Source organism: Strix uralensis, chromosome 7, assembly GCF_047716275.1.
Source record: "Strix uralensis isolate ZFMK-TIS-50842 chromosome 7, bStrUra1, whole genome shotgun sequence".
NCBI classification, from domain to species: Eukaryota; Metazoa; Chordata; class Aves; order Strigiformes; family Strigidae; genus Strix; species Strix uralensis.
In genome coordinates this window covers 33,083,235-33,097,857 of record NC_133978.1, presented here as the reverse complement: position 1 = coordinate 33,097,857, position 14,623 = coordinate 33,083,235, and the positions used below count along the sequence as shown (strand labels likewise).

Here is a 14,623-nt window from a genome sequence, read left to right as displayed (position 1 = left end):
GCGGCTCTTGCCGTGTGTCTGCATGCTGCTGCTGGGGCTGGTCTTTGCTTCGTGGGATTATGCCTGTAGCTCCTGGTTGGATACGTAGCCAAAGTTTTCTCCTGAAAATCAAACTAACAGAATCCCATGGTTCCTCTCATGCCATCTGTTAGCTACTTCTTTTCAAGAAGACAGCACCACTTCCAAATCTGTAATGGATCGTTATGGACAACAGAGACACTGGAAATGTATAGATCTTCAAGTAAATGCATGGAGAGGAGATGAGGGAGACCGTGCTGTCACCAGCAATGACTGGCAGTGGTACCTGAACTTCAGAACATCCAAATGTGATTTCATGACAGTGTATATGGGGGTTACCTATGAAATCCAGAAGCTATTTGCCAGCTGTGACCTTCTATATCTTGATGAAAATGTTTATCCATTGCCATCTGGTCCCCACAGCTGAATTAACAGACCTAGGAATGGCTTTTTTCTAAAAGTCATTGTATTGCTATTGAAAAAGTGGTATTGTATCTGATAATGCTTGCCAATTTTCAAGAGTTCACTAATAAAATTGTGTATGGGGAATTTCTGACTCGAACTGTTGATGAAACCCCTATTTCTGTTTTCTTTTCACAATGGTTGCTGGCATTCACAAAGAGGAAGGTTGATTCCTCAGTGTGCTGCAAGTTAAGTACTTTCATAACTATGTGCTGGATTAACCAATTTTAAAGCAGTATAAGGTGCTGGATTTTTCAGAAAATCTTGCTTGTTTTCAGTAATGAGTAAGGGAGAAATTAAAAGGATAGTAGAAGTAGAAGGAAGTGTCTTGCTTCAGGGCATGGAGTGATTGCTACCTGGGGAAGGGTCAGGAAGGAAAAACTTTCTCATGTATAATATTGCACAGCTGGATGTATGTATTACTGGGCAGGGGGAAGAGCCAGCAATGTGATACCTATAGCATCAGCACTCCTTTTATTATCCCCAGAGACTCACCCTGCTCCCTAAAAACATAAATAATGAAGCCTTTGACTGGATATTTGCATTGTAGAAAATAAGTGTTTAACTACCACGTAAGCAGCTGCAGGATGACAATGGAGCATGCCTTTGGGAAATTGAAAGGTAGATGGCAGGTACAAACTAGAAGGCTTGAGGCAACTAAATAGTACCTGTCTGGAATAATAACTGTGTGCTGTGTTCTGCACAACATCTGTGAAAACAAGGATGGGGCTTTGCTGAGACCTGGGAGGCAGGTGTGGGAATACTTTCAGCATGCAGGATTTGAGCGACTTGCAAGGTGTTCCCTCCTAAATGACAGTTGTTAGAATTTTATATATTTTGCAAGAAAGGATGGATGTTTTTCATATGCTGTGGGGAATACGAGGGCTGTGTGGTGTGGTTTGGCACACCACAACTTTATGAAATTCGGTAGAATAATGCATCTGTCATCTTGGGGTATGTGTTTGAGTGGGATTTCTTTGTAATCAGACAGAGATGATCTGTTGCACATGCCATGTTTTACAAGATTTAAACTCGAGTATTTTTTAGGTTATGATACATGATAAATGGGCATATTTGGACACTGGAGGTCTCATTGTATGCACATGGGCTATGCTGTGCATGCTTTGCACACATTTCTTCAAGCTTTCAGTTTAAATTTTAGCACAACCTCACCAGTTCTTTCTTTGTCTTTGACAGTGGTGCTGTCTTGGCCTGTCGGTTCTTTTTTCCATTTCTCTCTACTCACTCTCTGGCTTTCTCTTGGTCTGTTAGAAATATTCGCAAAATCCCCACACTCTCAAGTTTTCCCAACACTGGCAACAAAGGGAAAGTGTAAGCACAAATCTGTTTAGTCATGAAATGTAAACAGTTGGTTGGTTTCCAAAACAGCAAAAATGTAAAATGCTCCTGTAAAGTTTGGAAGGAGGTCCCTTAGAGGTTTTTCTTCAAGTCTTGGGAGATCCTGGTGTTGATAAATCTTTTCCAGCTTTCTTTCGATATTTTTGCAAGCTGGATTTGCTACTATGCTAAATTTGATTAGTGTGGAGAGGCTATGTGAGACAAAAAGCCCTGAGCCCAGGTAACTAATTAACCACATGGTTCAGAGAAGGTTATGATGAGGCTGGTCTAGTGTTTGAACTTTTACAGGCAGCTTTTAACAGTGGATAGCACCCCACTTTGTGTAGTGAAACAGCACTTTTTTTTTTTTTTTTTCAAACAGAGGGAAGGTAGGGTGGTTGTAGTTTGTGATGTCTGCTTCCAGCTATTCATGTGGCTGGAGGGGAACAGCCGCTATTCAGGAGTGACAGAGAAGGTGGTCCTGACTTGAATGCCTTTTAAGAGGTTGCTTTGTGTAACTCATGTGTGCGTTTTAGATTCAGCTTCAGGATGCAGACATGCTCCAAGTTTTCTATGCAGTTAATTGAATGAATTTAAGGAGGTTGGAGAGGTAACAATGTTTCTTCCTACTAATTTGCACTTTCAAGGTACTGTCTCCTTGTACTTTGCACATAACTGCAGTACTTTTAAACCACATTGATTAAGGTTCTACTGTTAAGTAAAGCCTTTTAAGATTTCCATTGATATCAAAAAGCCTTTATGGAACCTTACTAAAGGAGGAAAAAAGCCACAATGAGCTTTTAACTGAAGAGAAAATGTCTTGCTATGATTTGTCAAGATAACAAACTTGTGCTGGTTTTGTGATTTAATTCCTTGCATGATCAAAATGCAGTGCGTACTTTGTAATGAGACCATACAATGCTTGTTTTTCAATAAACTCTCTTTTCTGTTAGTAACTCAGTTTTAATCCAGGGTGGTAAAGAACAGACTATGCAACAGGACAGTTTTGAGGTGCTCAGAAATGGGGAAATCTTCAGTAGACTCCAGCAGAACTGACGCACAATGGATGTGAGGGAAGTAGTGTGGCTGGGAAAGACAGGAGCTGTATAAGGCATCATGGCTTACCGTGCTTTTCTTCCTGAGCATGCTGTAACCTGGGAGAAGCAGGAGAACTTGGAAAACATGTTTCCTGACTTCCAGCCAAGCCAGTAATATGTGTCACTGTAAAAAGAAACAAACAGGCTTTGTATATCTTGAAATGAAGTAAGTTTTATCTGTGAAATAACGGGCTTCTAGCTGTCTGACAGGCCTCGTGGAAGGAACACGTGGTCCCATTCTTCTCAGGGACCTGTTGCATGCTCTCTGGGTGCACAGGGCATATGGGCTGCAAACACTGATGCTCCAGGCTGGAGTCCTGTTCAGGTTGTTGGTGGCCAGGTGACTCCTGGATGAATAATTTGTTCTGTAGTTGCCAAGTCATTATGTTTTTGTGTGGTTCAGGGATGTACTGCTTTCAGCACCTCTCAGAAGTCATTGCAGGAGGACCTTAAGCAATGTATTGTCTGTACGGGACAGGAGCAGCTCGTGCATCTTTTGTCTTGTCAAAGCATGAGACAAGGTCTCTAGCATGGATTCAGATAGCTTGAAGGCAACTAACTAGAAAATATACAATATGGTGACTCTTGGAGTAGATGAACACAGAGAGGCAGTAGCTGGTAGTCTGCCCAGTGCTAAGTAAGGAGGGGACAGCCTGGCCACTGTGACCCTAATATCGGTCACTTGCATAAACAGAATGGCAATCTGGGACGAGATGAAAAGCTGTGTGAGAAGGGAACTGGAAGACTTCCAAACTATTTTGGTTCACAGGTGTGAGCAGGGTAAATATTATTGTGATGTAACTTGGTCAACATAAAATCATTCTTGATCTCAAAAGGAATAACATGAGGTAACTCATCAGTTATTTCAATACAGGAAATTATGTTGTGTGAACATTTTTTTTTAAAACAAAAATACGTGTTTATATACTGATATTAATTACTTACTTTGAAAGGCCTCAAGTGTTTTCAGGACTTTGTGCCATACCCATTGCTCTTCAGATTAGAGACTCTATTTTCAGCACACCAGTTGCTGACAGTATGTTGTGCCAGTACATTGTCAGCATTCAATAAAAGTAGTAATAATAAGTTAAGCAGAACTGTGCATCTCCATGGAGAGATGAATAGGAGGCTCTCTAAGCATACCCAGACGGTTTAGACAGAAATGATTTTGATTGAATTGTTTGTACTTTATAGAAAAGGGAAGTGCTTAGCAATATTCCAGGACTGCTGCAGGTACAGGAAGTGGTGCAGATGCATGGATGACTAAGTAGACTTTTACTTGGATTGAGGTAACTCTTAGCTGTGTCCCAGGGTTATGGAGCCCTGCAGCTGAAGGTATTATGATTAGGTGAGATGTAAATCTCAAATCCTGACCATTTATAGCTGGTAAAATTTAATAGCTTTTTTTGTTCAGAACAGATTTCACAACCCTAATAACTTGCTTGAATCCTAATATCAAGCATAATAATTCCTTATCATTATTTGGCTAGGGAATTTTTATATTCTGACCTATGCCAGCCTACTCTTTATGAATGCTGTTAAATAACTGCTTTGTTCATTCTATTCAAAAGTAAATGGTTCCTTTCTCAAGTTTTTCCTGTAGGAGATAGATGTTTGGATTTGTACCCATCTTGTTTAGAACTCTTTGAGGTAAGAGGCTCTGCCCATTTCACTGTGTGTCCTCTTACACCTGGAGATGGAGTGATAGGTTGATGAAATGGAAAGACATGAGAAATGAGTGTGCTCTGTTCTGCTGCTCAGATGAAACTGAGCTGGCACCAAGTGAAAAAAATAATGACTTGGCTGAGATAATGGCAGTGTACCTCTTGCAGATCCAACAAAGGGCCAGGAAGCTCCAAACCCATCTCTGGCCTGTGTCTCTGGTGGTACCATCTTCTGATATGAGTCTGTTCCTAAACACAGAGTAGTCTTCCATGAGGTCACTTGCAGTATGTCATGGTGAGGAGAGGCTATGATAAATTGCGGCTGCTGCTGTATATACTTTTCTCTTCATCCTGGGCTTATGACAACTGGCTTTACAGCAAAACTGAAATACTAAATGATCAGACTTTAGCGTTCACATGGACATGATTCGTTTCTGTGAGTTCATTCTTCTATTTAGAGAAAGATATTGCTACCCTCCCTTACGTACTGACACAGTTGCCAAAATAACCGCTCTTACTAACTGGCAGCTTTAAAAGCCAGCCTGCAGCTGACTTTGAAACAGAAGGTCAGCAAAGGGAGCAACAGACTTCAATTCAGAGCTTTAATGGGAGCCATTGACCACAGCAAAAGGCCCTGACTGGAGTGTCTAGAGTGTGCTTTGCACAGGCCAAAAAGTCACTTTCATAGTCTTTGAACCTTTTGTATAAACCTATATATTTTTCACTCGGTGGATTTCAAGATGAATGTGCAGCCGTGTGCTAGATGTGGCTATGGGGTTTACCCTGCTGAGAAGATTAACTGTATAGATCAGGTCAGTTCTCTTTCTTTATTATTTTGGACTATAATAAATGTACAGATTGGCACTTTTAACACAGTGCAAATCTCTCCGTTCCAAAAATTCTTTACTCATAACTGGGTTCAGAACTGAAATGAGTTAATAATAGGCATATATTTGAAGAAGAATTCTTCAAATTCATGAAAAGAATGTTAAGGATCAATACTGAGATTTAAAACTCAACACTATAATAATGAAATACAAATCATGTCTGTTTGGTTTCTGTTTTGTGGTATTTCCAGACATGGCATAAAGCCTGTTTTCACTGTGAAGTATGCAAGATGATGTTAACAGTAAACAACTTTGTCAGTCATGAGAAAAAGCCTTACTGTCAAGCGTAAGTGTGTTTCCTTTTCTTTTTTTAAAAACAAAGATTTAAAATGCCAAGTCATTTTAATGTAATAGAAGATCACCTTTTGGACCCAGCCTGGTCCCGTGTGTGATGTGAAATTATGCATTGTTAGTGCCTTCATGCATATCTTTGGATTTACATGCATCACAAATGATGAGAAACTTGTTACTGTATATAAAGCTTCCTCATTTGTCTAATGTGTTAAAAAATAACAAATTAAGTTCCATTTCAGTATTGTGGGAAGAAAATAGACCCAACCATAAAATTCAGTGCTTTCCAAATCAGTGGTTAAGAGTTAACAAGGTTGAGCTAATCATCAGGAAAATGTATAAAATGCAGATTTTGGAGTTGGTTTGTTCTAGGAAGTTTTTATTTTATAATGATCAATTCCTGTCAAATTTGTCAGCAGAAAAAGGAGAGATGACAGTTGTTTTTTATTCTATTATTCTCTTTTGTTATTAGAAACACAGCATTGATATGATGATCATTAAAATTAATTTTGCTCTAGGCACCTACTCCATACAATAATAACTTGAATGTAATCTGAGATGTCTGTGTGAGTGGGGGGAAAAGTTATGTATAGAGGGGTGGAGGGTGGTATTGTGTTTTTGAGTGCTCAAAGAGAACCTTTCTGGTGGGCTGTCTGGTACATTCCTAATATCCTCTTACATTTTACTTTTTCAGGCATAATCCAAAAAACAATGCATTCACAAGTGTATTCGAGACACCAATAAATATGAACGCAAAAAAACTGTCGGAAGTGGTAAGCGAGGTAAGAAGCTTGAGGGCCAAATGTATTTAGCTTTGTTTTACGTTTTGAGATCATATTTGTGTCTTGTCTTAGAAATACAAACATGTATTCTTTACTTACCCTCCTGTGTTCTATTAGAACAGTAAGATCTCAGCCTGGGTTTGAATCATAATTTTTTAAATGCTTTCACTCATGAGAAAGAAAGGTTAGATCTGAATTTGCTTCTACTTTCAGAAAGAAAAATGGATAGCAGTTTCTCTCCTGCCATATTTGATAATCTACATGGAAGCATTGTTCGCATAAACTGCCCAGAGCTATGTAAATTTAGTAACTAAGTCAGGGGGGTTTACACAGCCATTGGAAACAAGAATGACCTGCTTGCTTTATGATCTCTTCTGAAACTGATTCTAAAGGGCATGAAACAACAAATAAATTCTGTCTCAGTGGGATGTAGGCAAAAGTTCTCATAAATACTTTGTCCAGTATTTCTGGCAAACCTGAGGTGAGAAAACACGAAGTCCAGGGAGTTTTGCGTGGTTTTACTGAAAATGTTTCTCTAACGCGTTCAGAATGGACTAGCTTTCCGTGCCCTTTTCGCTGGATCTATCCTCTAAAAGGCTGCTGTGCCCCCGAAAACCTCTAGGGGTGCTCAAAGTCTTCTTTCTTTTCAAATGCCATTCTTTCTGTCTTGCATTGTTTTCCTCCCAGATACATTTGTTTCAAACTTACATTTCTAAGAATTTCATGAAATGAGAAATACAGAAACAACCAATAATTGATAGCTTTTTCACTTCTATGTGTAATAGTATTTTCTTGAATGTCATGTCTTTTTATGATGTTCATTGCATGACTATATTTAGTAGGCAAACCAATGTGTTTTGATGTGATTGGCCATCATTAAAATAAAAGAAGAAAGTTGCATTTCTTAGATTATAGCATGCTAAATTCATTCTGATGTTCTGTATTAGCTGTACAAAGTTGATGTCATTAATAGCCTTTATCAGACATTGTATCCTATATCATTCTTGTACAGTATTCTTATACATCAGCTTTTGCAATATCATGGGCAGTAACTATTTCAGCAGTGATTAGCACACTTACTTTAAACTGTGTGTGACAGACCTGGTCAGGAATGAGTTTGGGATTACTGCAGGTTCTATTTCTGGTTTTAGGCAGTGATATGAGACTCTGATACTTCCAGTGCATGTGAATATACACACCAGACAAATTATAGCTCAAAGATCACTTTCCCTTGTTTTTTACACCTAAAGCACCTTCTGTCCTTTTCAATCACATAATGAGGTTCTGCTCCAGAGAGAAAATTGCTAAGGGTAGTAAAGAAGCTGATTCTGCAGTACTTACTTAAAGGGAGTATTTCTGTAGAAATTTTGAGTGCAGGAAAAGTTTTTTATTGCTAAATGTATAAAATAATGCTAACTTGGGAAAAGGATTCATTTGCTACTGTAGGTTGTTGGGGTTTTTTTAGGTAAGATTATTTCTTATGCAGAAAATGTAACGTATTTCTCCAGTCCTAACCCAGTGTTCTCTCATAAGTCTTATGTTGAGACACCGACTTGAATGCAGAGATAAAAATTTAGCTCACTCCCTCTGCACAGAATTTTTATGTGAGCAGACAAATCATATCTCTGTTCCTCTGAACATAATTTCTAAAATGGGAATAACGGTACACATGCTCCATGATTTTTCTGTTCCGTCCATTTAGATTTTGCACTCTTCAGGACAGGGACTGTTATTTTTTGCATCTGTAGAGTGAGTTGTATAACAGAGCTGTGATTTCAATTGGATTTCTGTATGCTATCATGATAAAAGTAACAGTAGGAAAATGATGATCCAGGACTAAATATAGTAGTCATTTACATTTACACAGTCATGATATGTCGTGGACACTATGCAGGGAAACAGGAGAGTAGAATATTGCCCACCAGGTAGTAGTTCTTTCATCTAATGCTGCATTGATACGTTTTGTTTAAAATTTCTTAGGGATTTCAATCCTCATAGATTATTTTCCCCAAAAGTATTATCTAAAGACCAAATTATTCTTTCAGATCTTCATGCCAGATTTCAGGTGTAATATGCTGCTCCTTTACAGATGTGCACCTCCAATAATAGCAGAAATCTTAGGTAGAAGCTGCGTGTGGATTAGAGAGCAGAGTTTTGACCTTAGGGCTAAATGCAATCTTCTATTCCATGAAAACTCCTTTGCCAAGAATGCGTGCCATGGAGGAAGTACTTATGTAGTCTCTGCATGGCATAGAGCTACAGGCTGTGTGGCCTTTTTGTGCATAAGCAGGGTGTAAATGGTGATCTAAAGAGGGAGAAGGAGGAAAAGATGGAGAGTTTTTCAAGCTCTCAAAAGGTGGTTTGGTATTTTCTTGTGGGCTGTGGAGATTTGGTGGATCAGGTGTGCTTGTCATAGTCCCTTGGTTTCTGCATTCATATCATATATAAATGTGTCTTCAGGGTGAAATTATTAGTTGGCACTGAAAACTAGGCTGATCTGTAGTACTTGGAGATCTAATACACAGACACAAGTGAACATTATGAGTAGAATAAATCATCTTAAACTGAGTTGTATTGATGCTACCACGCAGAAAATTAGTTCTGTGCAGCTACCTTGTTCTTCTGTGTGCAGTCATATTGTTTCTCTGCTTCTCTTGTATTGGTGATTTTTGCAGTGAGGCAAAGCTAACACAGCAAAAGCCTCCTTACTAATTCCCTGATCTAATTTGCCCCATAGACGCCTGTCTGATGGTGTCAGTGTGTGATAGACAAGAAGAAGGGTCGCCTGGTAGGGCCAGAGGTGGTTTTGGAAGTAGCCTTCCTTTAGACTGGTTTAAGGTGGAGCCAAAACTAGCAGGCACTGAAGTGGATTTGTTGTGGTGGGAATTGCACTGCTTTTGTTGTTCTTTTGTTGCTGCAGTTCAAGCAGACTGCATATCACAAGAGACTGTTCACCTTGTTTGTCTCCCTTCTTGTTCTTCTCCTAAGAGGGGGATGTGTTAGCCTGTACTACCAAACTACTAATAGCAAGTCTTTTTTTTTTTTTTTAGATAAAATATCGAGAAGAGGGTGAACAATTCAAATCAGTCTTTCAATGGGATGTAAGGTCCAGAGAAATTGAAGCTGCCTATAAAGCCCAACAACTGGCCACCCAGGTAAGAAATGTCCCTCAAGTCACCAAGCCACTAGCCTGCAGGATACCAAGGATCGGCCGTGGCTGTCCTGATCATTAGGGTTTTACTCACAGCATTTCAATACTAAAAAAGCCATTGCTTCTCATTTGGCTAAACTTTTCAAGGCAGCATAGCTCAATTATAATTTAGGGTGCAAGAATCAGAAGATGAGGAAGGGTGTATCTATACGCTTAGCTGTTTGGACTGCTGCATGTACAGCTATACTCAATGTGTCTGCTTTCTACTGGCACTGAAAGTTCACAAGTGATCTGATTCCCAGGGAGACTTACTTGAGTCTCACTCCAGGATCCTAGATCCTGACATTTTGATGTCAGTTCTTGTTATACAAGTTCTGCCCTGGCATTCTGAAGGTATGTGGAGTGTAGGCCTTGTGCCGTACGTCTGCAGAGGGTAAATTTCACTTCCACAGCATTGTGTGTGCTTCTTTTTTTTCAGTCAGATCAGCTGTTTGTGTATTAAAACAAGGGTGAAGATTGGTAGTTATTTTATTTTTGTTTTGTAGAATGCTTACTATGCTGCCTATGAGGAAGGAAAATCGTGGTACTCGGGAACCATCCCAGATCCTGAGATGGTCAAGATGACCCAGGCACAGAAGACTCTGAATGATGTAAGTGGGCTGATGTTTTGAATAGCTTTATTTTCATGGTTTATCATATTCTGAAGACTTAACTGTGTGTAAAAGCCAACCTTTGGTAAGATGTTACAAAAGCAGAGACTGACATGTTTACTTCTGTCAATAACAATATTTAACCAAGTGATTAAAGTCACATAACAGTGCTATTACCCATCCTGGAAATCATACATTTATATATTTATGTAATTGAGAAGCACTTGAACTACTGACCAATGATATCTGAGGTGACCTGATCTATCAGGCAGTACTATTTCCCTCAGTAGAGCAGAACTCATGATGGAAAACATGTCTTAATTTCTATAGAGTAGACCTTTCATTGACTGTATTTCCATGCCTGATGAAAATAACTTCTGAATTATGACTGATTGTCTATGCCCATACAATGGGTTAGTGACTCAGTCAACGTAGCCAATTAACAGTGGATAATTGATGTGAATGGGGAATGTTTTCTGTTGTTTGCAGGAAATATTTCTATCTAACAAACTTATAAGGTATAAGTTCTTTAGTTTACTTTAAAATAAAGTGATAAATACCTTTAGGAAGCAAGCATTAAAAGAGGAATCACATTAAACTATAGTGGGTTCTTCTGTAATAACAAACCAAAAAATATTCGTTTTCTAGTTTCAATATACAGAAGAATATGAGCCGCGGAGAGGCAAAGGCAGCTTTCCCGCTATGATCACTCCAGGCTATCAGGTTGCTAAGAGAGCCACACAACTAAGCAGTAACGTAAGTCGCAGTTTTTTTAATTGTATGTTAGACTTCTGAATTTGGAGAATCCTGGGTTTAGGCCATTCACTTTAGACAGTAGGTTCCATGATGAATATTTGTTGTATTGTTAATTCTACAAAGTGAGAAAACTTTAACACGATGCAGAAAACAGGGTTAACAAACCACTTGGCTTGAGAAGACAATCATATAGGATAAATGACGATATAGATATTTCCTGCTAGATGTAGCAACTTTTGCTGTAATTTATCACAACCTGAAAAAGACTATGAATCACTCTAAGATGTTTATTTAATTTATTACCTTTATTTTCACTTTATGCCTTTATGAATCTATTTATTTACATCTGACATTTTTTGCTTTCTTTATTATTTGAAGTTTAATACCTGTAATATTGAATTTAACTCATATACAAGCTACTTTAAAGATATGTACAGAAAACTGCTTATTTATAAAAATAAAAATTCAACTGAAAAAGATCAAGTAAAAATAAATCCTGTAGAAATTATTTTAAAATATTTCACTGTTTTCTCCAAACTCTCTGCATTGTCATTGCAGTATGATCTTAGCTGGGCCATTAATGACTATTCTCATGATATTTTAATCAAAAGCATGGCTCACATAAATCTAATATCATTTGAAAATTTGATTATCTGGGTCCATTTCTGTTTCCTTCTGACATTCACTTTGTGAATTGTGCCTTAAATATACTGATAGGTTGACTTCACAATGGGAGAGCGTCATGACTGCCGTTGCTCATTTTCTCTTAAAGCCTTCTGATACGAAATGCATATTTGCTGCTTATTGTTTGTAACATGTATTTTATATGTTTTCTTCCTCAGGTAGAATATAAGCGGGGACATGAAGAGAGAATTTCGAAGTTCACCTCTGTTGTAGACACTCCAGATATAATTCATGCAAAGGTTGGAGGACAGCTTTCAAGTGATGTACGTGAAATGAAATAGGTTGACCTGGTTTTGGCTCTGCAAGTAGCTCTTAGGAGATTTATAAATCACTTAAGAATATGAACATAAAGAAAAGTAAAAAAATTAATATTTTAAAGGCAGACTCATTTTACCATTAAGCATTTAATACTTCCAGTTGTAAAGACCATATTCAGTTCTAGGCCACTTTAGAGACTAGCTGGCTGTCAGAACTGAAGGCAGAGAACTAGTCTGTTCTATACCCAGCAACTGGGTGCCATGCAAAGGAAACTCTAATGTAAATAGAGCAGGCATCTTGCAGACAACTTTAGTATTTTCTTTAAATAACTGTGATCCATCCTATACCCTGAATAAGACACAGAGGTCCTGCAGAAGATATGTGATCATGTAGTTAAAGACTACATTGTAAAGATTCAGACTTCATGGTTCATCTTCCTTTTGGCAGATGACAACCATTGAATGCCTGACTTTGGAACTTTAAGAATTGATTATGCATGCAATCAAGATACATTTGATCTAATTGCTCCTGAACTGTCTTGGATTTTTATAGTTGAAATACACAGAAGACTTTGAAGAACGGAAAGGGAAAGGCAGCTTTCCTGCTATGATCACTCCAGCTTATGAAATAGCCAAGAGAGCTAATGAATTAGCCAGTGATGTAAGTGTCCAAAGCAAAGTCTCTTTTTGAAAAGAAAATAAATTGTCACACAGTTTTTGGCTTAAAATGTTTACTGGCAGAAATTCCATGAGCATTGTGGAGGAATGCTAGCAGTGCACTTCATACGCAGATTTTCAAGTGATTGTTTTTTGCAGGGACAAAGTTGAGTTTTATGCACAAAGATAAAATTAGGCATTTTATTTGTGAATCAACTCTGGATTTTTGTGGGCAAAATTTACCCAGCCTCCTGTTGCATACAACCGAGAAGGAAGACAATAATAAGTCAGATGGAGGTCTTTGATTTCATTCTGTCCAACTTGGTATGAGGTAGAGGGGCTGAAGTGTGGCTCTAATTTATACAGCCACAATATTTCTGGGTGACCTTGTATCAAGGGAGGGCTGTGTTTGCAGAGCTCTGCTTTGCCACGACTTTCCATGCTCCCAGGGGAACCTTACAGTTCATTCTCCTATTCCTTCTTTTGTGCTGTTGCAGGATGAGGCCTTTATGAATGCAAGAAACTAGCTTCTTGAATAGCAATTATATATATAAAGTATATACACACACACAAACACACGCATACATTTAACATAGGTGTAGATTTATAAAATGTAGCTTTCTATTCCACTCATTTTTCTCTCCTTACTGTTGTGGGCTTTTTTTAAACTCCTTGGTGTACTGATGTTGGCTTTCTTTTTCTCTAAACATAACAAAACCATAACACCCCTGTATTCTTTAAAAAACATTGTAAAAGGACATCAGTATTACTTCAAAATGTAGAGTTAATTGTGTTTTGTCATTGGATACTGAAAAGAAAGATCTTTTTGTTGAAGATAACATATTGTACTAACTCAATGGAAGTGAATTTAAAACATTATTAAGAGTCATTGGGGAAAATAAGAAGAGATCTGTAATTTTGAAGGCACAAGCAAGTGTCTCTAAAACATTTAAATGGTTTTGTTTGCCTTTGATCTGTGGAAAACCCTTTATTTGTGTCAGCAAACACACATGTGATTAAAGGGCAGCATCAGGTTACAGGCATTATTTTGACTTCAGCAAAGGTAGTGCAAATCTGGGTCTAAACTTGAAGGTTGATTGCCTAAAATTCCCTTGATCATTGGGTAGAACAGCATCTTTCATAAACAAGCCCATTTATTGATAGCATTCAGATGACCCTGTTGTAAAAGAAGTGCACTGTGGTAACCATGAATTTACGTTACAATCAGTTCTGGTTTTTTAACCTGCTGGAACATCAGGGATCAGCCACTGACAAGCAGGTGGTACTGAACACACTGAACCTAATGGTCTGGGTTGAAATGGCAAGTCCCATGTTCCTAGTGCATTATTTAAAAGTACACCACTATTTTTGTTTTTATATCTTCAAGTGGTAGATTTGACTTCTGTAGATTGGTGGCAATAAGAATTCTGACAATCCTTTATTGTCAACATGTGCATGTCATTGATTATTATTTATTATGCAACAACTGTTCACCAGACTAAATTAATCTGAATGATTCTTTTACTTTTCTTTTTTTCTGTTAGGTAAAGTATCATCAAAGATATGAAAACGAGATCAAGGGAAAAGCCAGCTATACAGCTGGAACAGATGTTACTTTTGCAAGAGAAAATGTAAATCAATATGTCCAGGTATGCAACATTTGAGAGATACCCATGCTGATGTGGATCATTACTGTGACTGATTGCTTAAGACTTTAGAAACTGCAATGAGGCCTATTTTCCCTTTGCTTTTCTGTCTGAGAAAGCAAGGTCTCAAAGGAAAAGGTGGTGTGCAATAGCACCATGCTCTGATTGTGTAATATATTTGACCTTGGCACTTACAAGATGCGACTACAAGGTGCATGCACTGTCACTGCATGATCATTCTGAAAGGTAAGACTTACCTTGGCAAATTTTATCTGTGTACAGG

General features: G+C 38.2%; 1 protein-coding gene across 1 annotated transcript in view; it reads left to right on the top strand.

Annotated features, from left to right (window-relative positions):
* Positions 1 to 5,149: 5,149 nt before the first annotated feature.
* Positions 5,150 to 14,623, top strand: part of NRAP (nebulin related anchoring protein) — a 53,152-nt gene continuing 43,678 nt past the window's right edge. The window contains exons 1-9 of the mRNA XM_074875323.1: positions 5,150 to 5,391; positions 5,658 to 5,752; positions 6,452 to 6,539; positions 9,590 to 9,694; positions 10,236 to 10,340; positions 10,989 to 11,096; positions 11,939 to 12,043; positions 12,591 to 12,698; positions 14,239 to 14,343. Coding sequence (XP_074731424.1) covers positions 5,320 to 5,391; positions 5,658 to 5,752; positions 6,452 to 6,539; positions 9,590 to 9,694; positions 10,236 to 10,340; positions 10,989 to 11,096; positions 11,939 to 12,043; positions 12,591 to 12,698; positions 14,239 to 14,343 — 891 coding nt within the window. The 5' untranslated portion in view covers positions 5,150 to 5,319. The remainder of the gene's footprint in view (positions 5,392 to 5,657; positions 5,753 to 6,451; positions 6,540 to 9,589; positions 9,695 to 10,235; positions 10,341 to 10,988; positions 11,097 to 11,938; positions 12,044 to 12,590; positions 12,699 to 14,238; positions 14,344 to 14,623) is intronic.